This window comes from Primulina tabacum, chromosome 4, assembly GCF_025594145.1.
Source record: "Primulina tabacum isolate GXHZ01 chromosome 4, ASM2559414v2, whole genome shotgun sequence".
Taxonomy (NCBI): domain Eukaryota; kingdom Viridiplantae; phylum Streptophyta; class Magnoliopsida; order Lamiales; family Gesneriaceae; genus Primulina; species Primulina tabacum.
Window position 1 is genome coordinate 12,386,792 of NC_134553.1, and position 26,681 is coordinate 12,413,472.

The window sequence follows — 26,681 nt, forward strand, 5'->3', positions numbered from 1 at the left end:
AGAATGTGGGAATGATTTGAAAGATCCAAAACCAAAAATAGTGGTCGAATAGTTTATATTATTAAATATACATTTTTTAATGTAATAAAACACATTATTATGTTTTTTCTTCCATTTTTTTCATTATTTTAGCACAATTACTTGTAAAAATTGTCACAAAATTGAATGTCTTGTGACTGCAAACATATATGCCATACATCAGCTGATCAATATTCGAGCCTGGGCCCATTTTAACAGCCCAAACTTGCTGCCTCTTAATGGGCCATATAGGCATCAATATTCAACGGTCCGGAAAACAAAACTGGAGAATCAAAGGACAGGGGCAAATATGTAATTTCAACACTCAATCCAAATCCCTAACGACTTTTCCTCGGCCTTTTCCGTTTGCAGTGTTCATTCTATTCTCTCACTCCGCGGCGAAGTTCCGATGAGTTTTGAGATCATATCGGCGCAATAAGCAATTCTGAGAGAGCTTGTTCAATTAATCGGTTCTGTATTTTTACTCTGATCTTTCTTCGTATCAGACTTTTCACTGCTTATCAGGTTAATAATAATTAAATTTGTTCTTTGTTGTTATTGTTGTTGTTCGTAAACATGTGATTGTTGTGCTGTTGATGTTGAATGATCGTACGGGGAACTTCAAATTTTATTCATAGTGTTCTTATTTTCTGTTATGAACGTGGATGATTAAGTTTTTGTTTTGTTTGTGGGAGATCTGTATGGTTATACTTTTATTCAGTTGATCATCAGAACAGTATATATGTGTTTCCCTCTCTTCAATTTTATTTTTTTACGTGTCTACCGATTTTTGTTGGGGCTTTCCTGCCTTTTGGTGTCGCTATATGTTCTCTTTTGTAGAAAAATGAGTTTCTGCATGCGAGATTGGTGAGCGAGTTTCTCGGTTATATGCGAGCTTGTGGGATTGCCTTACGACATAATTTGTGTTTGAAAAAGTTGCGGGCTTTTACATCTCAGTGCATCTCATCCCGTGTTTTTGTCCAATAGCTCATTTTTTCCCTCGTTTTCCCCATGTTTTAGATTGGTTGGTCTTGTTTTTTCTCCACAATCAATTTAGGTGTTACTATCATCGATTATGGGGTAGATTGATGGATTGGGAAATTTATTGGGTGATTTGAAAAAAAACTCAGTTCCTTGTGTTGTTTTGGCGTTGGTGGCTCCAATGTGTTTTGTTTTTCTGAGCGTTGTCACTTGTTGGTAGGGAGTGCATGAATTTTTTTGGTAATGTTTGCATAATTGAGACTGCATTTATATTTCAGGTCCAGGGATGGTGCAGATTTCTCCTTTTTCTAAACAATGTTTGGTTTTGAAAATTTTTCACTGTAAATTTTCCATGCATGTGAAAAATATCCATTGGAGTGTCTAGCAGTGTTTCTGACCACTTTTTCTCTTATATCCCATATTATATTGCTGTTTACTTATTGACTCGTTAATGTACACTTTTGTTTCTCTCTTATGGTTTCTGTTGTTTTCATCTTCATTATATGATCTAGTATTGCTCTGGTAGTCATAGCTGTTGCATGCGCAAATCTTTGATTTATTTTTCTGCAGTCATGCTGGAATGGCACCTGAAGGTTCTCAATTTGATGCTCGCCAGTATGATACAAAAATGAATGAGCTGTATGATCTATTCGTATCGCAACTTTCTGCTTACTAATTTATGACTCAAGAAGTTATTTATTGAGGCTGTTATTGACTTTGGCCTTTTCTGATCATCAGAGTTTGTTGGCTCAGGCTTGGTACTGATGGAGAGGAATTTTTCACCAGTTATGATGAGGTGTATGACAGCTTTGATTCTATGGGCTTGCAGGAAAATCTTCTTAGGGGCATCTATGCTTATGGTAAACTTGGATAAAGAATATGCCGATCCCTTCTGTTATGCTTTTTTCTAAAAAATTGCAAACTTTATAAACTTTACCTTTGAAGGTCATTTATTTTTTCGCAAGTTTCTAAAATTCGCTAGGCGCTCGTCGAGCGCTCGCCCAGCGCCCCCCAGCGCCCCCCAGCGCCTAGCCGGCCTAGGCGCCGTTAATCTGCCAGCGCCGCCCAGCACCTAGCCGGCCTAGGCGCCGTTAATCGGATTCTACATAATCCAAACATAATAAATCACATACTAGAAATTCAACACAATAACATCAAATTTAAAATTACTTCAAAATATTGTCAAAATAGTCTAATGTGTCATCTCAATAAAATAAGAAAGAAATCAGATTTTTTCCAAAATTCACAATGAAATAGTCTAATGTGTCATCACAAATTTACTCCACTTCTTCTTCTCCGAAATTTTCAACAACTTGTTCTTCATCGGACACAAAATCAATATCATCATTGTGATCATCATCTTCTTCATCAGATTCAAAATCATCCTCGTGAAGTTCTCTAACTCTAGAGCTTCTTCGGGGTTGTAGATTTTCATCTGCCCCAGTTGCTTCATCAACTAATTGCCAAGTGAGCCCCGAACCTGGTTCAATTTCATTTTCTTCCCCACCATACACAATCCAACCTTGTGCATTTGAAGCATCTTTTTCAAGGACGTCGACGTTCCTTTCTTTCTCTCTTTTTTGCTTGTTAAACAATCTAACATTAAATTGGACAAATACTAGATTGCTCAACCTATTGACATCCAACCTATTTCTTTTCTTTGTATGAATCTAAAAAAAAGTCGAGAAAGTAATTATTATAGTTATGATTATGAACATACACTTTATAAATTATTACTAAATTATTTTAATAAAATTTAAACTTACTCCTTCACATGCACTCTCATTTCTTTCACACCCAGATGAGCTTGTAGTTAATGAAAGAATACTCAATGTCACCCTTAGCAAGTTGGGTGTATGAGCACCGTAGGTACTCCACCATGTACATGGATCAAATATATCGTCATTTTTTTCACATGCTTTTGCAGTCGATGCTTTCCCAAATAACCCAGTCTTTTCTCTATATTTTGCAAATTCCTTGTTAATAATTGTATCTTGCAGTTCAAACTCATCGGCATGCAAAACTTCCATGCATTCAAAAATCCCTGCCGCGACCTCTCCATAAAGGGCAACAAAACTATCTTTGTAGTAGAAGTAGGGATTCAACAAAAAAGCTGTGGTATGCAGTGATGTATCAAGTCTATCCTTCATTTTTGACTCAATAATCACTATGATAGGTTGATAATTTAATTCGACATAGTTCTGGGCCACCTTGATATCTTCTTTAGCTCGAAGAAGCTCCCCATATAGAAACCCCATGGATGGCTTTCTATCTCCGTCAACCAATCGGAGAACTCTTATCAAAGGAGCAAATATTTTCAAACAAAGTGTCACACCATTCCAAAAACTCATGCTCATCACAGTAGAGTAAGCCAATTTCCTTTTGTTTGTCATTGACCATTTACAGTTCTCCCACATATAACTTGTAAGCAGGGCCCTTAAACTAGATTTTTTTCTTAATCAAACTTTGCAATGTGAGGAAGTTTGATGCAAACCTGGTAACTCCTGGCCGGACTATGTCTCTTTTCTTCGTAAAACTTCTCATCAATGACGAAGTCTTATGGTAAAAGACTTGGCTTGGTCGATAATCTTTTTAAATCTTGGAAGCTTGCCAATACTTTCAAGCATGAGATTATCACTATGAGTTGCACATGAAATCCAAAAAATCCCAGGCCGCTTTTCCTTTCATCAATTTAGCTGCAGCCATATTGTTGGTGGCATTGTCTGTTATAATCTGAACAACATTTTGAGCTCCTACTTGTTCAACACACTTTGTCAACATACTCAAAAATAAGTCCAGCTGTATGTGCCTCGTCTGAAGACTCTTTAGACTCTAAAAATACAGTACCCTCCTTGCAATTAACACACAAATTTAATATTCTTCTTCTTTTTCTATCAGTCCATGACTCCATGCATCTGTCATAATGGAGCACCCATTTTTTACCCATTCTTCTTCGTGCTTCTTCAACAGTTGCTTTGTTCTTTCAACTTCTGCTTTCAAAAGTGGCTCTCTAAGTTGTTATTGAGTTGGATGCTTGAACCCTGGCCCAAATTAACCTACTACTTCCATTAGTTGCTTGAAACTATTATTATCAAGAGCATTGAATGAGATTCCATTTTGATAATCCCATCTCCCAACATATTGTTGAACTTGTTGAGTTCTCTCTTTGAAAAGAGCATCATTTATATTTTTTTGGCGAAGAACTTTACTCCCACTTGAACTTACATTTTCTGGAGCAATAATCGATGCATATTGACCGGTTAATTCGGCTGGGAATAAATCTAGTAAGCGGACTGGGTCAAGTTATAGTAAATAGACGATGAGTGCAAGTATCGATCCCAAAGAGACTATCATTTAAGTACTAAGATCCAAATTATTCAATTTAATCTAGGCAAGCAATAACAAGTGATTTGGAGATAATTTAAACCAATAAATTAAACTAAATTATGCTAAATTAATTATAAGATCAAAATTTTCAGAACATGTTAGAACTTGGAAATTTTCAATTTCAACAAAATGACCGGGAAAACACAACGGTACCAAGCTTTGATTATTGCCACGTATTGGAATTATTCAACTACGGATTATTCAACGTCACAATGTAATTCCCTAATTCAACTATAAATCTATTTCTAGACTTTATAATCCTATTTTTATTTAACAGTCCAATTATTTCTAATTGAATTTAATTAAACAAAAACGCATTAATCAATGATGGAATCACAGATGTCGCCTAAAATTGCACATTGAAACCGAATACTATTTTTAGTCGGTTTAACCGTGTGTTGATTAATATTTTTGAAGCTAAATTCAATTTATTCTCTTTCGAGTCAAGATCAAACAACAAACATACAAATAATTGGTCAAATTAAGTGCAAGCAATTTTTGCAAACATTAATCAATAACATAAAATAAATTCATAAATCAATTAATCCAATAAATGAACAATTTCAATAGTTTGGCCCTATTGTGGTCCCGATCACAAGAAAAACTACTCCATAAATTCAAAACCACAATAAAATCTAATATTCGAATTCATGAATAAAAATAAGAACATAAAAGAAGAGAAAATCTCAGTGATGATGCGCGAATCGTTTCCTCTCGTTTTTCTCCAAGCTCTAGCCGCCGCTTCAAAGTGTCAAAAAAGTCCCTCTCGTTTAGGTTTTCCTCCCATTTTATATCTCCATCCAAAAAGCCTCCCAAAACATGTTATTTTTGAGCCCATAAATAATTATCTTCCAAAATTTCTGAAAATCTGTGCCAAATCTTAAGCTGATATCATAGGGCACGGACCCCGTGTATACCTCAGGGTCAGGGTCCGTGCAGACTCTGTGTAAAGTTCTGTCTGGGAAACCATGGACACGGACCTCGTGTAAGGATCCGGGGTGGGGTCCGTGTAGACTCTGTATTTTTCATTCTCGAGGTAATGGACACGGACCCCGGACGCAGGTCCGGAAAGGGGTCCGTGTAGACTTTGTAGTTCTCTTTGTGCTATTCCCTATTTTTCCGGGTGTTTCTGACATGGGATTGCGAAGCTTGACTTTCTTTCTCTTTTGTTGGCTTTTATCACTTTTTGGTCAAACCTACAAATGGCAATAATAAAAATAATTAAGCGCAAAACTCGGAATAAAAGCGCCAGATAAGCACGAATACGACAAAATAAAGTCCCTAAAATGCTATAGAATTCGTGCTTATCACATATCTATCCATGGGGCCAAGTAGATAAGGTTTTTTAATTCCATCTATCTCTTCAATTTCAGCATCTTATTCTTTGTCTAGAGAAATATTCACCTCTGCTCTACAACTTTCTTCTTCCAGTATTTTGTTCTTCTTTTTGTTCTTCCCTTCTAAAATTGCCTGTTTGCACTTATTACGATCTTCTTGAGATGCATTTCGACAACCAGATACATTTTCAGGTATATTTCCTATGTGCTCCTTAATTCTACACACTTCACCAGACATAATTTTCCCACACAACTTACATTTAACTTTGTCGAGGTTCTTAGGATCAATCAACATACCAAACTCCCATCCGATGTCATTTAACTTTCTCTTAAGAATCCCAAATTCAGGCTGAGTAACGGATGCAGTCGACGATGGATTGCTTGCCATTGTTATCCTCCAAACCTTGCTGAATACGAAACACTTAAACCTGCAAGTGTCTATATCAACATATTAATAAGAGAGGTTGAGACCAAAAACTTCGATGTCAAGCATAATGAAAAGAGCAACTCATTTGTCTGTTATACCTGCAAGTGTATATTTAAGAAGAGCTAAGCTAAGGTAATGCAAGCACATGATCAACAATAACTAAGCTAATGCAAGCATAATGAAAAGAGCACACTGCTCCATAGGTGAGCTAATGAAGAAATATATATACACCTCATCATTCACCCGCAAAAGCTAGTACCAGTTCTCTAATGAATCTATAATCGGTTTCCATTTAGTATGAAAGGAGGAAAACATAAGCAAAGTTCTTAAAGATGTTTGAATGACATTGTGCTGAATACAAATACATGTTAAAATATCTCTAAATCAATGTGTCTTTACCATCTACACTTTAGGAAAAATACACGAAAGAATCATCATCAGCAATTTAGCTAAAGAATCATCATCAACAATTTAGCTAAATACACGAAAGAATCATCATCATCAGGAAAAATACACGAAATAATCATCAACAGCAAGATGATGTTGAGTTCTTGAATCCAGAATTAGACAAATCACAAAATTCCCAGCAATGTTTTATCAAGAATTTCGACTAAGAAGCAACTCATTTGTTGTTATAGAACAAACACCTTGATGCGGTGTTGGAACAATAATCAGGGAGAAAAAATATATGCAAGAAAGTGAGAAGAAAGAATAACTTGAGGCTTTGGAACGAGATGATGCCTATGGAAAATAACCAGAAAGAAAGAAACGCAGCAGTTGTCTGGAACGAGGAGTGCCTCTGGAACGAGATGGTGCCTCTCTGGAACGAGGAGTGCAATGAAATAGAAACCAAATAACGAGAAAGAAAGAAACACAGCAGCCCAGAAAGAAAAGCAGCAGACCTAGTGGACCTAGTGACCTGGACTGGCCGCCTAGCGCCTTATCGGTGCGGCTGGCCTCCGCCTAGCGCCTAGGGCGCAATTTAGAACATTGCCAAGAATATAGGGAAACAGGTAAGAGACAGAAATAATATCATTGATATATGACTGTGAGTGCCCCTATAGGTCAATTCACTTCTAATTCTGGGCTGAACAGTACTAAAAGTGCGTTTTTTTTCGCAATAAAAAATGTTTTACGAGAAAGTAGTAGGTTTGGGTTCGGGTTGCCAGCTGAGTCCTCTGCACCAGTCTCCACTGAATTTGCTTTGAATTGCGGGTTCTTCGCCTTCGCTTTTCTAAATCGATCGATTAGAGAATCCATTTACAGATGGGGCCATTTGAAAGAATTTCTTGTAATTATAGATTTTAGCTGTGTTTACTGCATCGGAAAATGGCAATGCGAAGGTAGAGATGGTTTTAGTATGGATTATAAATCCTGATATCTGAATTTTGAACTTCGTTTTTGTTTCTTAATGAAGTTTTAAAGGATAAAAATCATTTCTTGTGTGATTCCGTCGTTTGCATGAGGGGCTGCCATGGGCCAGGGGCAGTAGTTGTTTTCCCTTTCAAATGTTTCTATAGATTTGCATATATTTATGTATGAAATACACGAACAGTGGGACGCTAAGCCTGAACCTTCAAGAATTTGGCGTTAAGTTTGATGAAATGGCTCAGAATTGTTGTGGGCCATGTTTGATTTTTGGATATGATTTTTTTCCCCGATACTGCTTATTATGAATTTTACACACTTAATGCGATAATATGGTGTTGGTTCTATGAAATGGCAAGAATATGGAGACCATAGTTGTAAAAAGTGCTCGCCTCGCCTGCTTTTGGTTCTATGAAATGGCAAGAATATGGAGACCATAGTTGTAAAAAGCGCTCGCCTCGCTTGCTTAAGCGCAAGGCGAGGCGAGGCGAGGCGGCTTGGAAGCGCTTCGGATTGATCCGAAGCCCATCAGATTGATGAAGCGCACGCTTTTGGGCGCTTTTGTTAGGATGTTGGAGCGATGGCTTGTAAAATCTGCCCAATTCCATGTTTAGCCCAATTCCAGGTTTAGCCCAAGTCCAGAATAAAAATTAAACCCAGCCCAAGTCCATAATTAAAATCTATATCGTTGCTTAACAATTCTGAAGTCGTGTGCTGCTGCATCTCTGCGTGCGTCTTTCTCTGCCACCGCCGCCGCTCCGGCCGTGCCGCCGCCTCCGCCTTGTTCACTTCTCATTTGCTAACCAAAAGTTGGTAAACCCTGTATCAACTTTTGGAGTGGGAATTCCTTTTGTATTGATTCTTTTTTGCAACCCTGTATTAATGCTGATAAAATATGACTTTTTATTTTATTTTGATTTTTTGATAATATTTTGTTTATTGCGCTTTTTTCCGTAAAGCGTGCGCTTCGCTTTGCGCTTTGCGCTTGAAGCCCCAAGACACTTGAGTGCTGCGCTTTTGACAACTATGATGGAGACACAGGTAAGAGACAGAAATAATATCATTGATATATGACTGTGAGTGCCCTCTGTATCGGAGCAATTTCTTGGCAATACATCATGGAGCAAATCTGTTTTTTCTTTTTTTTTGTTATTATTATTTTTGTGTATTTATTTTTAAAGAAGTTCCAGGGGTTGATTATTTTGCGGGCATGGTTAATTCTAAATGTGTTTCACATTCGAACTTGACTTTGAAATAGTTGTCATTGCAACTCAATACAAGAGATTTATCAGACGCTTGCATTTTTGTATTAGAGGTGGAGTTTCAGTTCGATTCCTGTTGCTACACATTTGTGCAAAAATTCCGGTAGGTGAAGCATCACAAAAAGTATGTTACTAAAACATGAAAGGGCTGAAATGAAGACTATTAGTATTGTATAGGTAATGAGAGTTTTGGGGGCAAATGTGATACCTAAGGACCAAGCCCGAGGGTTTACTGTAAGAGTAATCTAGACATGTTTGAAGGCAAATAATGACTCAAAAGGTTAAACCCCTCTAGAGATAGAGATTAATATTTAGTCTCCCATAAATATTGATTCGAATTGATTGATTTATTGTTCAAGTAGCACTCAGGTTTTGTTTTCATATTTCTCAAGAAGCTGAATTTTATCCGTTATTCCTTTGAAGGTAACAGTGAAAATTTTACTGGACATTCTTGCCGCGTGTTAATTCTTTCACATCTTTTAAGATATTATAGGGAGCTTAGATTCTCAACGAAATCTTTGTTTCTATAATTCCTTTTAAGAGGTACCTGTGATAAGTTTATCAAAGACCCTACTGCAACTTGGAAATTCCCTCCTTCCTAACCTTATTTTAGGGAGCTAAACACCTAAGCAGTACTTCTAATACAAATCCCTTGAATGTACTGTCAAAAGTTCACAAAATGCACTCTGATGTGGCTTCTTATTGCAGATTTGTTTTGTTCCAAGTCATTCTGCATGAAACCGATTTGATGTCCAAAAGCCTGCCTTCAATTGCTTCGGTCCTTCAACTGTAAGTGAACAAATCAAGAAGATAGAGAGGAACATGGCGATCAGATTTTTGGCATATAAATCTCAATTCCTCAAAAGTCCCTTTGCCAATTATCTCTACCTTTTACCCCTCTTCTGCCAATCCCGCCCCATACTTCATAACACCAGGTAATTTTTTTAACCATTTTTTGTTAGTATATGTGCTTGTATCAACGGGTATAAATTCTACTATTACAACATATCTAAGAATTCAAATATACTTTTGGAGTTAAAGAGGCTGCCTTTTGAATTATGAACGGTATAACACAAACTGCTGTTTATTTGGTATAACACAAACTGTGGTTTATTTGTTTTTCAGGGAGATGTATCTATACAGGATATTTGACAGATCCATTTTAGTTGCCGCTGAGAAATCTTTCCACTGTAAAATGGAACTTCGAAGAGACATTCTCGCAGGTGTTTCTTGGATTCATTCGGGTCGAGTTTTGACGAATCCGGAACCTATGGTGGATCAGAGTGAAAGATATGATACTTTCTGTGATGATTCGAGCCAGGTTACAGAGAAGAAGAGAAAAAGACCGAAAGGAAAGCGAGCGATGGTAAGATGGTTGAAGTTTTTTAGATATAAGAAGAAGAAAGACTATGAAAGGATGACCCCAGAAGAAAGGGTCTTATACAAATTAATGAAGGTAGAAACTAAAAGTTGTATTCCACTTATTTACTTTATATGGTTTCATTACTTTTGAATGTTAAATAGATGTTTTCCATTGGAGACTCGAGTTTATACAAGTAAATTTTTTCATATGATGGTTCATTATTTTGAGCTTGAAGTTTTTAACATTCTAATTTTGTCCAGACTGGAAATTCATTTTGATGAACACAACGATGAGTTCTGCCGCATGAAATAGTTCTTTATGTGTTTTTGTTTTTCCTGCTTCGATGAACACGTAGAAGTAAAAGTATGATCTATGAACACTTGCATCATCGAAACTAATAGGAATGAAAATGATTTCTGCCTGCTACCATAGAAGTAATGGAACTAAGTCAAGTATGATATAACATTTCTCTATTCTCTGCATGCTTAATTTGCATGGCGTATGTTTTACCTGTCTCAGATGCTCTGGTGTCTGTGATGATGCATAGCTGAAACGGCAACTGATTTCAAATTTGTTGTATGGTTTGTGTTTGTTTCACGAAGGCTAGGAGAAAAGAGGAAAGATTGCTTGAAGCTCTTGATAAAATTGAGCCCAAGGAATCATCAGAAACTACCCACGACCCAGAAATATTAACCCCCGAAGAGCACTTCTACTATTTGAAGATGGGTGAGAAATCCAAGAATTATGTCCCTGTTGGAAGACGTGGAATCTATCAGGGTGTGATATTGAACATGCACTTACATTGGAAAAAGCACCAGACACTGAAAGTTATAGTGAAGACATTTTCTCCAGAAGAGGTGAAGGAGATTGCTGTCGAGTTAGCAAGACTGAGTGGAGGTATTGTGCTCGATATACAAGAAGAGAACATTATTATTATGTACAGGGGGAAGAACTACTCTCAGCCACCAACAGAGATAATGTCTCCCAGGACAACTCTCCCAAGAAAGAAGGTTTGTCATTTTATGTCATTGCTCTATGATATTGGTACGTTAGCAGATGTAATTAAAAAACTAATGCGTTTATTTTGTCATATTTTCTCGAGTTCAGGCTTTTGATAAATCTAAATACAGGGATGCTCTGAGAGCAGTAAAAAAGTACATACCAAAACTTGAGCAGGACTTAGAGCTGCTTCAATCGCAGGCTGAAAGGAAAACATGTACCAAGGAAAAGCAATCAGCAGGTATTTGTAATGTTGATTCCGGTGGTGATTCTGAGGGATCAAAGAGACTGAAAGAATTGTTGGATAAAAGTGGCGAAGTTATTGGCGATGATGTGTCAATGATTGGATCTGGCATGGGTTCTGAGTCTGAATCACTGTCAGATATTTTCGAGACAGACACTGACCATGAGGATGAGGAAAAAGAAGAAAAACCTCTTTACTTGGAGGAGTTTGAAAAGTTTTCAGTGCGTAGTGATGAAGAGGAAAATTTTGTATACCATATGCACCAAGTATCTTCCAATTCTCCACCAGAGAAACCAAATGAAAAAGATGCTGAGTTGTCGGATCTTGATGAGGTTGACAGATTAGTTTTACGAGCTGCCTCTCTTTTGAAGAAAAAGGGGAACTAGTTGGAGAGTTGAGAAGGCTTAATTATAACCCTGTTGGCTTCTTATCATGAACGATGATAAGATGATGATTGGTGCTACTATTTAAGGTGCTACTATTTAAGGTGCTGTCATTATATTGGAAATCAGGTTAATTCCTTTTGTGAGATTCGAAAATCTGCTTGGGTGCGGTTCTCAATCATTCAACATGATTACAAAATGGAGGTACATATCATGTTCTATGATATCTGTTCAGAAAAAAGTTAAACATTCTTGCTTATCCAAACTCTTTATTTGGTCCATATTCTGAGAAAGTTGGTTACACTACCAAGTTGAAGCATTAGTTCATTATTTATCGATATTTGAGGCAGAGATGAATCACATGAAGGATGCAAGCAGTGATATGCGCCATACTAGCGAGTGAACAAAGAGGATCGCCCCTCACAACTACAATTAGAGAATTTTTTACAAAAAAAAATTAAAGATAAGCAGGTTGATGTTAGGGTAGGTATCCAGCGAAATAACTTGAGGCTTAACTTTATTTACGTTAATATAAGTTTGATCTTTATTTTAATAATATTTTATGATTTTATCTAATTATTGCATTATGCTTTATTGGTATATTCATACAAGCTGCATAAATAAAGTTTTTGAATATATACAATAGATATCATGTTGGTGTGAAAATTCTGATTCTCGAGTGCCTTATTTATAGGTTGGGTGAAGAAGCTCCAAACTCATGTTTGAACATTTTGAAATCTATGTGTCATTTCTGTCTTGAGACCTCGTCGTTCGGACGCTCTGATCTTCACTTCGGAAGCTCCTAGCTCCTTCATGTCGATTCATTTGACACAATAAATCAGAAGGTCTTATCATTGTTCGGAAGCTCGGATCTCCGTTCAAAACTTTCGATCTTTCTCGGAGAGTCCTATCTTGTTTCGGTGATTCCGAACAGGCTGTTGATTAAAAACTTTGATTTTCGTAAATAAGACATTTAATCATATTTAATAATCAGTATTAGAACTTGGGTCATCACATTTATAGAATTATAATATTTTAGTATGAATTTGTGTATATTTACGAGGACTATTTTTTAGAAAATAAAGTAATTAATTATTTTCCAATTTTTAATCTATGGCATTTTGCCAACTAAAGTTGGAGGAATATTTTTGCTTTTTCAATATATGTTTGAAAATTAAAAAGTAGGAAAAAAGAAGAAGAAGAATAATTAATAACTAATAAAATAAGAATAATAGTACACGATAAAATATAAATTAATAATGATAATCGTCATTATTGTTGGTAATAATATAACAGTAACACTATATTTATCATTATTAATAGAATATTATTATCATTATCATGATCATCAATTATTTATTAAGAAAATAAATAATGTTTAATGAAATAATTTTATTCCAATTATTTTGGAAGGTGATTTTTTTCTTTTATTGAGATGGAAAAAAATAAATAAAGAAAGGGTGTTTTAGGATTATTAACTAATTAGATTATGAAAGACTATATTATATAATCTTTGACAAAGAAGACTATTTTTAATATTGGATAGAAAATTAAATTCTCAGTATTATATTTAATATAAAAATATGTAATGTTAAATATCGAAATTATATACTATATAAAATAAATATTAGAATTAAAATCACACTTGAGAATCGAAAATATACGTGATTAGGTTATGTTTGCACCACCTTCCTATATATAAAAAGTCCGAAGACAATACACACAAGCTAAAAATAGAACTGGTCAATCCCTAACGCCCATAGCCTCATTCCCGTCACCCCCTTCCCACTTCCAATTTTTGGCTGATCGTCGTTCGAAAACTGCCGGAAAAATATGTCTGATCCTAATTGAAAGCTATGTTATCTACATTGAAGGAAACTTGTTGAAAAAATGATATTGATATAATAATTAATGATTTTGATTCTAAGAAGGAAGTGAAAATAACTAAGCAGTCTCAAATAATTAAAAATCATTATGTGATCCCGATTTGATGTTTATTTCATGTCGTTTGACCTTGAAATTGACATATATGATGTTGTTTACCACATTTTATTAGTATGGACATAGAGATGTTCAAACATGTTGATGGGTGCTAGTAGGTTGGGTTCATCGAACTACCTATACTTTGAATTTCCAAGTAATTATCATTTATCGAGTAGATAAATATGTGATTATGATTGTACATTATTAATCTTTATGATCCAAAACAACACTGTGGCTCTATATTCTAGGGTTATGGTTTTACATGTTTACTGACTCCTGAGGGTCATCCAGTGTATATTAGTTTATCCATTCTTAGATTGCACCAAATATTTTCCTATGATAGTTGATGATCTACCATTTGAGTTAGATTCTCATATAGGGTTCAGTAGATCCTATGACTTTCCCATACATAGGAAAATAGGGTTCAGTAGATCCTACCAGTACGGGCACTGGCCCATTCACCCGATGGCTGACACGTGACAAGTAAATTATATCTTAAAAAAAATACATGAAATTTTTTTGGTATAATTATTTGTGACTTTTAGAAAAAACCCAAACATGGTTGATGTCCTTTTTTTTTCAAGTCCGCATAAGTTTTCCCCATTCCTCAACTCAAGCACATAAGACTCCATTTTCACCATTTCTCAACTAAAGCGCAGAAGAAGTGAAGACTCCATTTTCACCATTTCTCAACTCAAGCGCAGAAGAATTCGACGGATACTCATACTCTCAAGAAGAAAGGGATATCTTTCCAAAATTCGAGTTAGCTTTTCCTTCGAATTCTATGTTTGTCTTCATAATTTTATGCCTTTTTTGTTAAAAATTCTACTGGTTTACAAGATTTTGTCTCATATGTTTGTCTTTTTCTTCGTTGATGGATCTATGTTCGACGGATATGTATTCGACGGATTTATTTTCCTTCGTTTAATAGATTTAGCTCAACACCTGTTCGGAAAAATGTCCTGCCGATTTAGCTCTACAGAATCTAAATGCTAGCATGGGATGAGTGAAGAAGCCACTGCTGGTTCTATAATTTGCATTTTTGTTTAATATTTCTCGTCTGCCATATCGTAAAAACGACATTCATTGATTCAATATGAGCGAGGTAATAAATAACAGTTGCAAATGAAAAAAGATAAGGAAAGAGAAAAAAAATTGGAATCTGTCTCCAATTTCAGAGAAGTGCTGAATCTCCTGAAGTTCAACATGAGTTTAAAAGAGAACTCCAACAAAAGTCAACATGCCCCAATAAAATAAATATGATCTAACACGCAATCTAGACAACTAGCATAAACAAACTTTGTATAATACAAAACACACCAAAAGTCTGCATAAATATTTAGAAACATTGTCTTGGTGTGCAATTACAGAGACATTAGAATACAGAAAACAACATGGTACTACTGAAACTATTGTCTTGTCTTGGTGTGTAATTAAAGAAACAAAAAAAATGAGACTATAAGATGACACTATTGAAACGTTGTGTAAGCACAAAAAGTCTTCCTTCAATTACCACGTCCCTGAACAATATTAAAACATTAGTGAGAAACAATTTATAAAAAATTTCAAAATTTTTTAGACAAAATTCCATACTTGTGATGAATGAGGACCCCCAAACTGATAAAGAAATAAATTCATTTGATCACTTAAGCGGATGTTTGCATTACCCTCCTATATCTTAAAAAAAATATATAACATATAAACATATTTTTCTTCAACAATGAATTTTTTTTAATAAAAGTTACCATTTGATTTGGTGACTGAAAGAAATGTTGAGATTGTCCAAATATGGAAGGAAAATGCGATAATGTGAAATTTGAGTGTTGTGATGAAATTTCATAGCTCATTTCTCGTGTGTTGGTGGTTTTTTGTGAACTTTGTCCCTTTTTTTTGGCTCCTTTAGCACCTAGCAAGTCAAACAAAGTTACAAACTTAGTACAATATGCAAATTCAGTAAGAAAAACACTTCAAACAGTGTGCACACTTACTTGAAAATAAGAAAACTTACTTGAAACTTCTGTTTTCTCCTTTCTTTTTCCTTTTCTTTTTTTGCTCTTAGTATCCCAGTGTCGTGTAATATTAACATTAGTAACTCCTTTGGCTTTAGCAGTAAGTGGGTTACAAATGCATACTCCATCACTTCGAATATCATCACATTGTGTCTCATCATCTAAACTTAAATTTGACACAAGGTTGGAGATTTCATCTTTTGCAGCGTCAACCAATCCATATAATATTTTTTTTTGCCTCCTCATGAGATTGCTCCGTTGAGTTAGATCATAGGTTGATTTCATTATTTCGTTGACAAACCCCACTTCAGATACATGACCAGCACCACCCCTGTCACTTTCGTCAAAGTTAGATGTAACTCTATTTCTTACATTCTTCATTCACCTCTTCAAAATATAACATTCGGGTATAACAGTGACATCCATACAATTAAACACCATCAAAACATGCTTACAAAAAATCCCCATTGTCTCAAACTTATGACAACTACAATTTATTTCATGATTCTGTTTATTGAACACCACATGCCGAACCCTTGAGTTTTCATCATGAGATTTTACTTTGATTTAAATCAAATTCCAATCATTATCAAAACAAGATGGTGGTTCAACCGATTTGCAATCCAATGAATTAACCAATTCAACTTCGAATAGATGGTATATAGACATCGTATAAACATTAGTAGCATTAATCAACAATTGATGGTTTCTCAAAATCTGTGCAGGATTACCATGGTGATAACGAGTATCTTCAGTCTTCTCTCTTTCCCGCCAGTTATTTCGAATCTTTGCATAATTCAGCACAAAGTCATACAAAGAACTCATTTTGTTACCTGCCTTTTTTAAAACCATATTCGTGATTCACTTCTCGAAGTAGCCAAAAGTCCCGCACTAAACCTTCCATTCATAAAAGGAGTAGACCATTTTTCCTTAAGCTTGTACATCTCATTCAACCATTTATGACCATCCAAATCATATGTTTCAATCATATATTTCCATGTGCTCTCAAATTCATCTTCAGAATCACAATGATTCATGCATTTATACCACAATTCTTTAAAAGCAGAATCTCCATTTAAACTCCCAAAGTGTGAAAGAACATTTTGATTTATATGCCATTGACATAAACGATGATATAGACATCGTATAAACATCAGTAGCATGAATCAACAATGGATGGTTTTTCAAATCTGTGCAGGATTACCATTGCGACAACGAGTATCTTCAGTATTCTCTCTTTCCCGCCAGTTATTTTGAATCTTTGCATAATTCAGCACAAAGTCATACAAAGAACTCATTTTGTTACCTGCCTTTTTTAAAACCATATTCGTGACTTCACTTCTCGAAGTAGCCAAAAGTCCCGCACTAAACCTTCCATTCATAAAAGCAGTAGACCATTTCTCATTAAGCTTGTACATCTCATTCAACCATTTACGACCATCCAAATCATATGTTTCAATCATATATTTCCATGTGCACTCAAATTCATATTCAGAATCACAATGACTCATGCATTAATATCACAATCCTTTAAAAGCAGAATCACCATTTAAACTCCCAAAGTGTGAAGGAGCATTTTGATTTATATGCCATTGACATAAACGATGATGTGAAAGTGGAAAAATTGTTTCAATGGCATTCATCATGGCTTGAAATTGGTCTGAAAATATATTTTGTGGTTGTCGTCCATTCATAGAATCAAGAAATGTTGCAAACAACCATTCAAAAGAATTTTGAGTTTCATCTGACATAAAGGCCAAGCCAAACAATACATTCTGCATATGATGATTTATACCAACAAGTGGAGTACATATTAAATTATACTTATATGTTCTATATGTTGTATCAATCGACAGGATATCACCAAAATATTCATAATCAACCTCGCATCTATAGTCCCTAAAGAAAAAGTTCATCAACCTATCATCATCATCCAATTGAACATTACAGTAAAAATAATTCTCCTTATTTATAAAATATTGAATAAATGCAGTGGCATCTCCATTCTCAACTTTGGTATGTTTTTTCAACCGACTCATATGGTCATATTTATCCTTTCTAATAAAACCTAAATTTTGTGACCCACATGCTTCATTTTTCATAAAAGAAACAACATTAGAAACAGATATTCCAGCATTTACCATAGTTTCTAGAGTAGAATTTTTTGCATGTGATATATATTGCGTGCCGATCTTAGCAAGTGAATTTGATAAGGTGCAAACATCTCATGGTTATGCTCTTCAACAAATCTACTAACCCGCCATTCACACCCTTTTTCCCTTGTAATCTTCAATTTGGCTTTACATTGTGTTCTAATGACCGGCTTTTGATAAACTGGAATCATTTTACTAGAACATTTCTCATTTTTCAAACGTTCACATGAGCAATGAAATTCTTTTGATTGAAGTTCATTGGTATGAGAAAAATATCGTTGATCACCCTTCCTCACACTAAATCCCTTGGCATGCGCATATTGACAATACAACAAATAAGCATCTTCAATACTGTTCACAACCTGCCCCACTTCCAATTTACTCTCCAAAACATGGACAAAAGAGTTTTCATTTTGTACCTCAACATTTTCAGCTTCTTCATTGCAGTCTCCTTCCACCTCTTCATGTGACATTTGATTGTATCTTCCATTTTCAAGCAAGAAACCAACTGGATCAATTTAAAAAAAAAACAAACAAACTAGGTGAATTTAAATATTTACTATAACACAAGGCAAATCAACTTGATCTACTGGAATGAAATTAAATTTTACCAGCAAATTGGTCTATTGGAATCAAATAAAAAATCTTATCATCACAAATCTTCCACCATTCTGCCAAGCTGCTTCATACCCCTTGCAAGTAAGATGCAATTTACACAATTTGATAACTGCCGCATTCAAATATGAGAAATCAAATTTGGAATAAAAAATAAAGGAGCAATGTACACAATTTGATATCTGCCACATTCAAGTATGTTTAGTGTCAACTATTGCTCCTGTCTCGAGTGGCTATTCTAGCTGTCATTTATTTATTTATGTATTTTAACTCTTTATCAACTATTTTTTTAATAAATAAAATTTTACAAATTTATCCGGAAGAGTAAATGAATTAACTTTGCTCACTGTGCCTCATCATTTCATTTCTATAAGTTCGGGGTTTAGACGAGTGAGTACGATCGTGAACAAGAATCTGAGATGGGTTAATATGTCAAGAGAGGTAGTTAAGCTGGGCAGTTTGATTTTGATGGCGTGGAACCATGGTAGAGGAAACCCATTGCTTACTTTTTGACAAAGAAATGGGAGGAGGACTGATCGGAACTTGAACCTCGAAGATTTATACGAACCTTTACTTCACTTTACTGAGCCACTGCTTTTTTATTTATGAGCCACTTATTTTTGCGTGTTTGCAAGAATAATAAACACACACTACATCAGAAAACAATTTTACAGGCAAAATAAAACACATAATATTGTACACGGACAGTGGATTTCGGAACCGCCGTGGTGGAGGTACGGTTGAAGATTTCACGTCTGAGAGAGAGGAGGTGATGCTTCATAAAGAGGATTTCAAAAATTTGAAATTACGAGACCCCGGTTGTTGAGAGATAGGAATTGAACATTTTCAAATTACCCAACCATGGTTGAGGGTTGGTCAAATTAAAAAAAAAACTGACACATGTCAAAATATTATTGGATGGGGGCATTGCCCGTGGTGGTAGGATCGACTGAACCGGAAAAGAGGCTGATGGGACAAAAAATTAACGAGGACGCATCTACAAGATGACGTATGTCATCTAGTGGTTGTATTGGTGGCACATTGTTGTCTTGACGGCCTTTTTACTTTATCGTGTCTTAGTATGTGAAAAAATTATACTAGTTGGATACTTGACTGCATTGCACGATGTGGAAAGAAATAGTCCGTGACTTCATATATTGTTCATGTTATGGCTTGTTACTAGTTGATATTTGTTACTTTTATTAAATAACTCTGTCCATTGTATTATGTTTGATGTTTAGACATTTAAATACTTGATGTCTGTGAAATATTATTCCTAAAGAATAACATGTGATGAATTGAGCATTTCTTATAAAATTATGGCACATCATGGGGAAATTTGAGAATATATTTCGAGAGAAAGCATCGTTGTTTTGATCCAAACTTATATATATATTTACTCCATAAAATTTAGGAAAACAACTTTTTATCATTATTTTTATCTACCGAACACAAAACTATCAACATTATTCTTGGAACAAAATATGATAATTTGGGGATAATGTAACACAATTCCAATGTATTTCGTGTAAATTACGGCATATAGAGTGGAAATTTGAAGAAATGTTTCGGGAGGAACAAATGTCGTCTTGCACCAAACTCATATATATATTTAAGGAGTAAGAGTTAGGAAAACAAATTCTCACCATTATTTTTTATCTACTAAACACGAAACACCTCAAAATTATTATTGACATAAAATATGATAATTCTGATATAATCTAACTAAATTTCACTGTCTTTTGTGTAAATTATGATACATAACGGGAAAATTTTAACATATATTTTGAGTGAAATCACTATCTTTTTTTTTTAAATCCAAAATCATATGTATATTTAATGCATAATAAAAGTTAGGAAAACAAATTCTTACCATGATATTTATCAACTAAACACAAAACACTATCAACATTATCATGACACAAAATATGATAATTTGGGAATACTAATACAATTCTAGTATATTTCGTGTAAAACATCGCACATAAAAGAGAAATTTGAGCATATATTTCAAGAGGAACAAATGTCGTCTTGAGCCAAACTCATATGTATATTTAAGAAGTAAACAATTTTTTACCTCAATTTTATCTAATAAACACAAGACATTATCAACATTATTATTGGCACAAAATATGATAATTCGGCAGAGCCGTACTTGTGTTCGATGAAGCCTGAAGAAAAAATTTAAAAATAAGTTCTCTTGTTGGTATAAATAATATTAAAATTCAGTAAGTAAATAATACATAAATACATATGAAACAATATATTACATAAAAAACAAATCAATAAATATTGAAATAATTACATAAATAATAACGTCTAGCTATTTTAGAGGAAAAAATATATATCAAATAGTTTTCGAATAATTTGTTTGTCAATCAACAAAATAGCTAGCTCATTAAGTCTATTTTGTGATATTATTGATTGAAGATAAGTGTTTATTAACTTCAACTTCGATAAGTTTCTTTTTACTCATGCAACTGTTACTAAGATAGTTAACAAAATCATATAGGTAATATAAGTATTGAGAATAAATCATTCAGTTTGCCAAACACTTTAAATTTTTTTTTTAAGTTCTATACAATACTTCATCAAGTTAGTTAAAGACTAACTCGTTAACTTTTCCAAAGTCAACAAATGCCTTAAAGTCTCTTGATATTTTTTAAATTGTTCAAACCGAACTTGAAGAAAAGGTCGAGTTTGATCAGTTATAAAAAAAAATATTCAAATTATGTTGAAACATTTCATGTTCGCAATCTTGATTTTGATGTTAACAAATCGAAACACAAACTGAAAGTACCAACTAATTGACCGAACTGTACCAGCCCAACTGATATATCAAAGAACAGTTCAACTGATTTTTCATCTGATAGGTGGTTCAGCAGAAGACCTTCAGAAGCCCGGCCAGCCGATGAAGAGTTCAACTGATGAAGAGCCCAGCTGACCAGTTCAACTGAATTAGTGAAATTAGTTCAGCTGACGAGCCAATTGATTTCACCACACCAGTTCAACATCAATTCAGCTGACTAGTTCAGAGCATCAGTTAGGAGCCGACCATTTTGAAAAACAAGACAAGCTTATCTAAGTGGAATATAGCTGTGCGGATTGAGTAAAGCAATTGTACGATCAAAGGATAATTATAAACGTTGCAGCAGAGGTTAAAGTCAAAACGTTCAAGAATGACTGTTAGAAAGTACGAAACACAAATTTCGAGGAACAGATTCAAAATGCAACGAACATATTTGATGAGTCTTGATGTACGGTTACATTGCCCCTATATATACAAGATCAAGACCATCAAGAAACCAGTGTGTGTGTAAAAACAAGTGAAGAAGAAGATAAGGCACGCTCAACTCATATCAACTTACAAGAATCAACAAGACCAGTTTTGAGGGAACACTTCATAGTATTATCAGCTAGATTAGAAGCACAATTTCTTCAGTGTGTGAGAACACTTTTGTGTTGTATTCATAGATCAGGTCTCACACACGCACACACAATCACTCACAAATACAGAGAGTTAAGCTTATTGAATAGCTGAGTGAGTCTTGCACGAAGACATTAAACTTGTGTATGTAGTCTTTGACACATAGACTGTTAAACAAGTGTTGGCTGGAAAGATGCTGCCTTCAGTCTAGACTAGGAGTTCAGTTAAGCAGTAGCGTAAGTTCTAAGATGAGTGGGTTTGTACAAAGAGTTGTATAAATAAAATTCTTCTAGTGGATCCTACCCGAGATGGTTGAAGGGATGACATAGGAGTAGTTTAAGTCTCGGAACATCCATAAACATATCTTGTGTTCCTAACTGTTTAACTATTGCTTTAAAACTGATTTGATCATTTCAGTTCTTTCCATAACTGAACCGATATAAGCCAGAATTGATCCCCATTATTTCAGTTATTTAGTATACACAAGCTTAAAGCTTTAAACTGACCAGCTTTCTTAACGAAGGATTATTTCGAGTATTTTTCTCTTGCTATACAACAAAACTCGATTTAATTCATCGGTGTTTACATTCTTAGAACACGAGCTATTGCAGCTCAATGAGAATATTGTGTTTGAAGCACCCTTTGTGGTGCCTAGAACCGATCCCATCAATTGGTATCAGAGCTATCTCTTCTAAGAAGAACATTTGAAAACTGATATTTTTAAAATATGTTTTAAAATGATATTTAAAATTGCATTCAAAATCATTTAAAAAATTTTATATGTGTTTTCCATGGGAAGAGAGAAGATTTTTGGATTTGCAACTAACATTGTAGCCACCTCTCTCGGCTCCGTAATTTTTGTTATTTTAGCAGCTTGCAAGGTTTGAGTCCAAACTGACACCAGAATAGCTAAACTTCTACCAGAATAGCTAAACTGTTCAGCGGATCAGATTTCAGTTGCCAGCCTACCAGTTCAACTGATCAACAGACGAAACCCAACTACCAGCTGAAATTTTGGATGATTAGGAGCTTAATCATTAGCAGTATACCGCCGCTTCATTGCCATATCAGATCAAAGTAGATGATCAATGCGGTTCAGCATCAGTTGAGTCCAGTTTGCATCAGCTAGACCAGTTAGCCAGCACAAAGATCAAGTCCAAGATAATTAGTTGTTCTTCTGGCAGAGAAATTCAAGATCGATGCATCATTCCAAGTGTTCAACGCAACCGGTTATTGGTATATACATTTCTATTATGTATAAACTGACAGATATTTGATGTTGTTTAAAATTTGCTATTGTAGTAGCAATTTCCTTTACACATGCTGGTGTGCTTAAATATATGATACAAGGGACGCGTATTTGATTAAATAAACATCACATTTATCCAGTAAATTTCTATGTAACTGAACTGCTAATTTCAGATTTGTTGTCTAAACTGCTTGGATATTAAAATTTGCTTAAAAAATTTTTAATCGCTTAATTGATTATATTTTTAAGGGGGAGTTTTCATTCAGTTCTTGAGGGGGTAGTTTTTAAATATTTTATCCATCGAACTGAAAATTTCTTTTTATTCGATTAAATATTTTAAATATTTTTTTTTCTCACAAAGGGAGAGAATTATTAAATGTTTAAAAGTTTTAGTTTAATAGCTTTAATTACTCAAGTTTTGTGATCATAAAAAATAGGGAGATTGTTGGAACATTTCATGTTCGCAATCTTGATTTTGATGTCAACAAAACTTTTTATTTTGTTTCTAACAAGTTTACAAAAGTGCGTAGAAAGGTGAAACTGATCAGGCTTCGAACTGATCAGTTACCGAGCCATAACTGAAGCTATCGAGACGCAAACTGAAAGTATCAACTAATTGACCGAACTGTACCAGTCCAACTGATATATCAAAGAACATTTCAATAGATTGTTCAGCTGATAGGTGGTTCAGCAGAAGACCTTCAGAAGCCCAGCCAGCTGATGATGAGTTCAACTAATGAAAAGCCCAGCAGAAAAGTTCGACTGAATCAGTGGAATTAGTTTAGCTGACGAGCCAACTGATTTCACCACCCTAGTTCAAGATCAATTCAACTGACCAGTTCAGAGCATCAGTTAGGAGCCGGCCAGTTTCCAGAACAAGACAAGCTTATCCAAGTGGAATCCAGTTGTGCGCATTTAGGAAAGCAATTGTCCGATCAAAGGACAATAATAAACGTTGCAGCAGAGGTTAAAGTCAAAACGTTCAAGAATGACTGTCAGAAAGTACAAGACACAAATTTCGAGGAACGGATTCAAAATGCAACAAATGATGAGTCTTGATGTACGGTTACATTGCCCCTATATACACAAGATAAAGACCATCAACAAACCAGTGTGTGTGTAAAAACAAGTGTGGAAGAAGATAGGGAACACTCTAATCATATCAGCTTACAAAAAGCAACAAGCCCAGTTTTGAGGGAACACTTCATAGTATTATAAGCTTAGATTAGAAGCACAATTCTCTCGGTGTGTGAGAACATTTTTATGTTATATTCATAGAGATCAGTTCTCACATATGCATACACAATCATTCACAAATACAGATAGTTAAGCTTATTGAATAGCTGAGTGAGTCTTGCACAAAGACATTAAACTTGTGTATGTAGCCTTACACATAGACGCTAAACAAGTGTTGGCTAGAAATGTGCTGCCTTCATTCTATACTAGGAGTTCAGTTAGGCAGTAGCATAAGTCCTAAGCTGTCTGGGTTTGTACAAAGAGTTGTATAAATCAAAGTCTTCTAGTGGATACTACCCTAGTTGGTAGAAGGGGTGGCGTAGGACAGTTGAAGTCTCCAAATATCCATAAACATATATAGTGTTCCTAACTATTTAACTATTGCTTTAAAACTGATTTGATCAATTCAGTTCTTTCCATAACTGAACTGATATAAGCCAGAATTGATCCCCCTTATTTCAGTTATTTAGTATACACATGCTAAAAGCTTTAAACTGAACAGCTTTCTTAACAAAGGTTTATTTCGAGTATTTTTCTCTTGGTATAAAACCAACTCGATTTAATTCATCGGTGTTTATATATTTAAAACACGAGCTGTTGCAGCTCAGTGTGAATATTGTGTTTGAAGTACCCTTTGTGGTGCCTAGAACCGATACCATCAATTGGTATCAGAGCTATCTGTTCTAAGAAGAACATTTGAAAACTGATAGTTTTAAAATATGTTTCAAATGATATTTAAAATTGCATTCAAAATCATTTAAAAAATTCTATATGTGTTTGCCGTGGGAAGAGAGAAGATTTATGGATTTGCAACTCACATTGTAGCCACCTCTCTCAGCTCCGTAATTTTTGTTGTTTTAGCAGCTTGCAGGGTTTTGAGTCCAAATTGACAACATAATAGTTAAACTGTTCAGCGGATCAGATTTCAATTGCCAGCCTACCAGTTCAACTGATCAACAGACGAAACCCAACTACCAGCTGAAATTTTGGATGATTAGGAGCTTAATCATTAGCAGTATACCACCGCTTCATTGCCATATCAGACCAAAGTAGATGATCAATGCGGTTTAACATTAGTTGAGTCCAGTTTGCATCAGCTAGACCAGTTAGCCAGCATAGAGATCAAGTCCAACAATAGCTGTTCTTCTGGCAAAGAAACTCAAGATTGATGCAGCATTCCAAGTGTTCAACGCAACCGGTTATTGGTATATCCATTTCTATTATGTATAAACTGACAGATATTTGATGTTGTTTAAAATTTGCTATTGTAGTAGCAATTTCTCTTACACATGTTGGTGTGGTTAAATATATGATACAAAGGACACGTATTTGATTAAATAAACATCATATTTATCCAGTTAGTTTCTATGTAACTGAACTTCTATCTTCAGATTTGTTGCCTAAACTGCTTGAATGTTAAAGGTTGCTAAAAAAAACTGTTTTATTCTCTTAATTGATTATATTTTTAAGGAGGAGTTTTCATTCCGTTCTTGAGGGGGAGTTTTTAATTGTTTTTAAATATTTTATCCCTCGAAATGAAAATTTCTTTTTGTTCTCTTAAATGTTTTAAATATTTTTTATTATCACAAAGGGAGATAATTATTAAATGTTTAAGAGTTTTATTTTAATAGGTTTTAATTGCTCAAGTTTCGTGATCATAAAAAAAGAGGAGATTGTTGAAAAATTTCATGTTCGCAATCTTGATTTTGATGTCAAAAAAAATTTTTATATTGTTTCTAACTAGTTTACCTAAGTGCGCAGAAAGCTGAAACTGATAAGGCTTTGAACTGATCAGTTACCGAGCCATAACTGAAGCTATCGAGACGCAAACTGAAAGTATCAACTGATTGACCGAACTGTACCAGCCCAACTGATATATCAAAGAACATTTCAACTGATTGTTCAGCTGATAGGTGGTTCAGCAGAAGATCTTCAGAAGCCTGACTAGATGATGAAGAGTTCAACTGATGAAAAGCCCAACTGACAAGCGAAAACGGTGCCCGGATACACAACGAAAATTTCAAAATATTTTTCATGAAGAAAACCGAGCACCTCACAATGATGTGTATCAAATAACATAAAACACAAAATTTCATACATAGAGTGTTTTTAAAAATTTACCTATCAATCACAAAGGATTGATGATGACTCCAACTAAGTTGTTAAACAACTTAGCTCTTCAATAGATAGACAATCTATAAGCCTCCTTTGAGCACTCCTTTCTAAAAAATTAAGCTCAC

At 34.7% G+C, this 26,681-nt stretch overlaps 3 protein-coding genes and 1 long non-coding RNA gene across 13 annotated transcripts; 2 read left to right on the top strand and 2 right to left on the bottom strand.

The window, feature by feature from the left end:
• Positions 1-368: 368 nt before the first annotated feature.
• LOC142543096 (putative CRM domain-containing protein At3g25440, chloroplastic) lies at positions 369-12,912 on the top strand. 10 transcript variants are annotated; one of them, XR_012819630.1, is made up of 8 exons: positions 369-543; positions 1,570-1,638; positions 1,753-1,859; positions 9,489-9,715; positions 9,906-10,236; positions 10,746-11,153; positions 11,251-12,252; positions 12,464-12,912. XR_012819630.1 is itself a non-coding variant. In XM_075650113.1 (5 exons), the coding sequence occupies exons 2-5, from the start codon at positions 9,603-9,605 to the stop codon at positions 11,770-11,772; spliced, it is 1,374 nt and encodes a 457-aa protein (XP_075506228.1). In that variant the 5' UTR covers positions 3,455-7,892; positions 8,560-9,602; the 3' UTR covers positions 11,773-12,345. The 10 variants fall into 10 exon arrangements, 1 of the variants encoding a protein (XP_075506228.1); XR_012819635.1 differs by lacking the exon at positions 1,570-1,638; XR_012819634.1 differs by lacking the exons at positions 369-543; positions 1,570-1,638; positions 1,753-1,859 and adding exons at positions 3,455-7,892; positions 8,560-8,904.
• LOC142541839 (uncharacterized) lies at positions 2,258-3,392 on the bottom strand. Its single transcript, XM_075648294.1, has 3 exons — positions 2,766-3,392; positions 2,403-2,669; positions 2,258-2,317 (listed from the first exon to the last, which is right to left on the bottom strand). Exons 1-3 carry the CDS (start codon positions 3,390-3,392, stop codon positions 2,258-2,260), a joined length of 954 nt encoding a protein of 317 aa, XP_075504409.1.
• A 1,439-nt stretch (positions 12,913-14,351) lies between the features above and the next one.
• LOC142541554 (uncharacterized) lies at positions 14,352-19,686 on the top strand. Its single transcript, XR_012819390.1, has 2 exons — positions 14,352-14,514; positions 19,204-19,686. It is a non-coding gene; the product is annotated as an uncharacterized LOC142541554 (long non-coding RNA).
• Positions 14,507-19,205, bottom strand: LOC142541280 (protein FAR1-RELATED SEQUENCE 5-like). Its single transcript, XM_075647843.1, is given in 5 exon segments — positions 14,507-15,658; positions 15,761-16,598; positions 16,640-16,776; positions 16,966-17,681; positions 17,930-19,205. Coding segments are annotated over 4 exon segments (1,581 nt in total). The 5' UTR covers positions 18,388-19,205; the 3' UTR covers positions 14,507-15,658; positions 15,761-16,328.
• Positions 19,687-26,681: the final 6,995 nt, after the last annotated feature.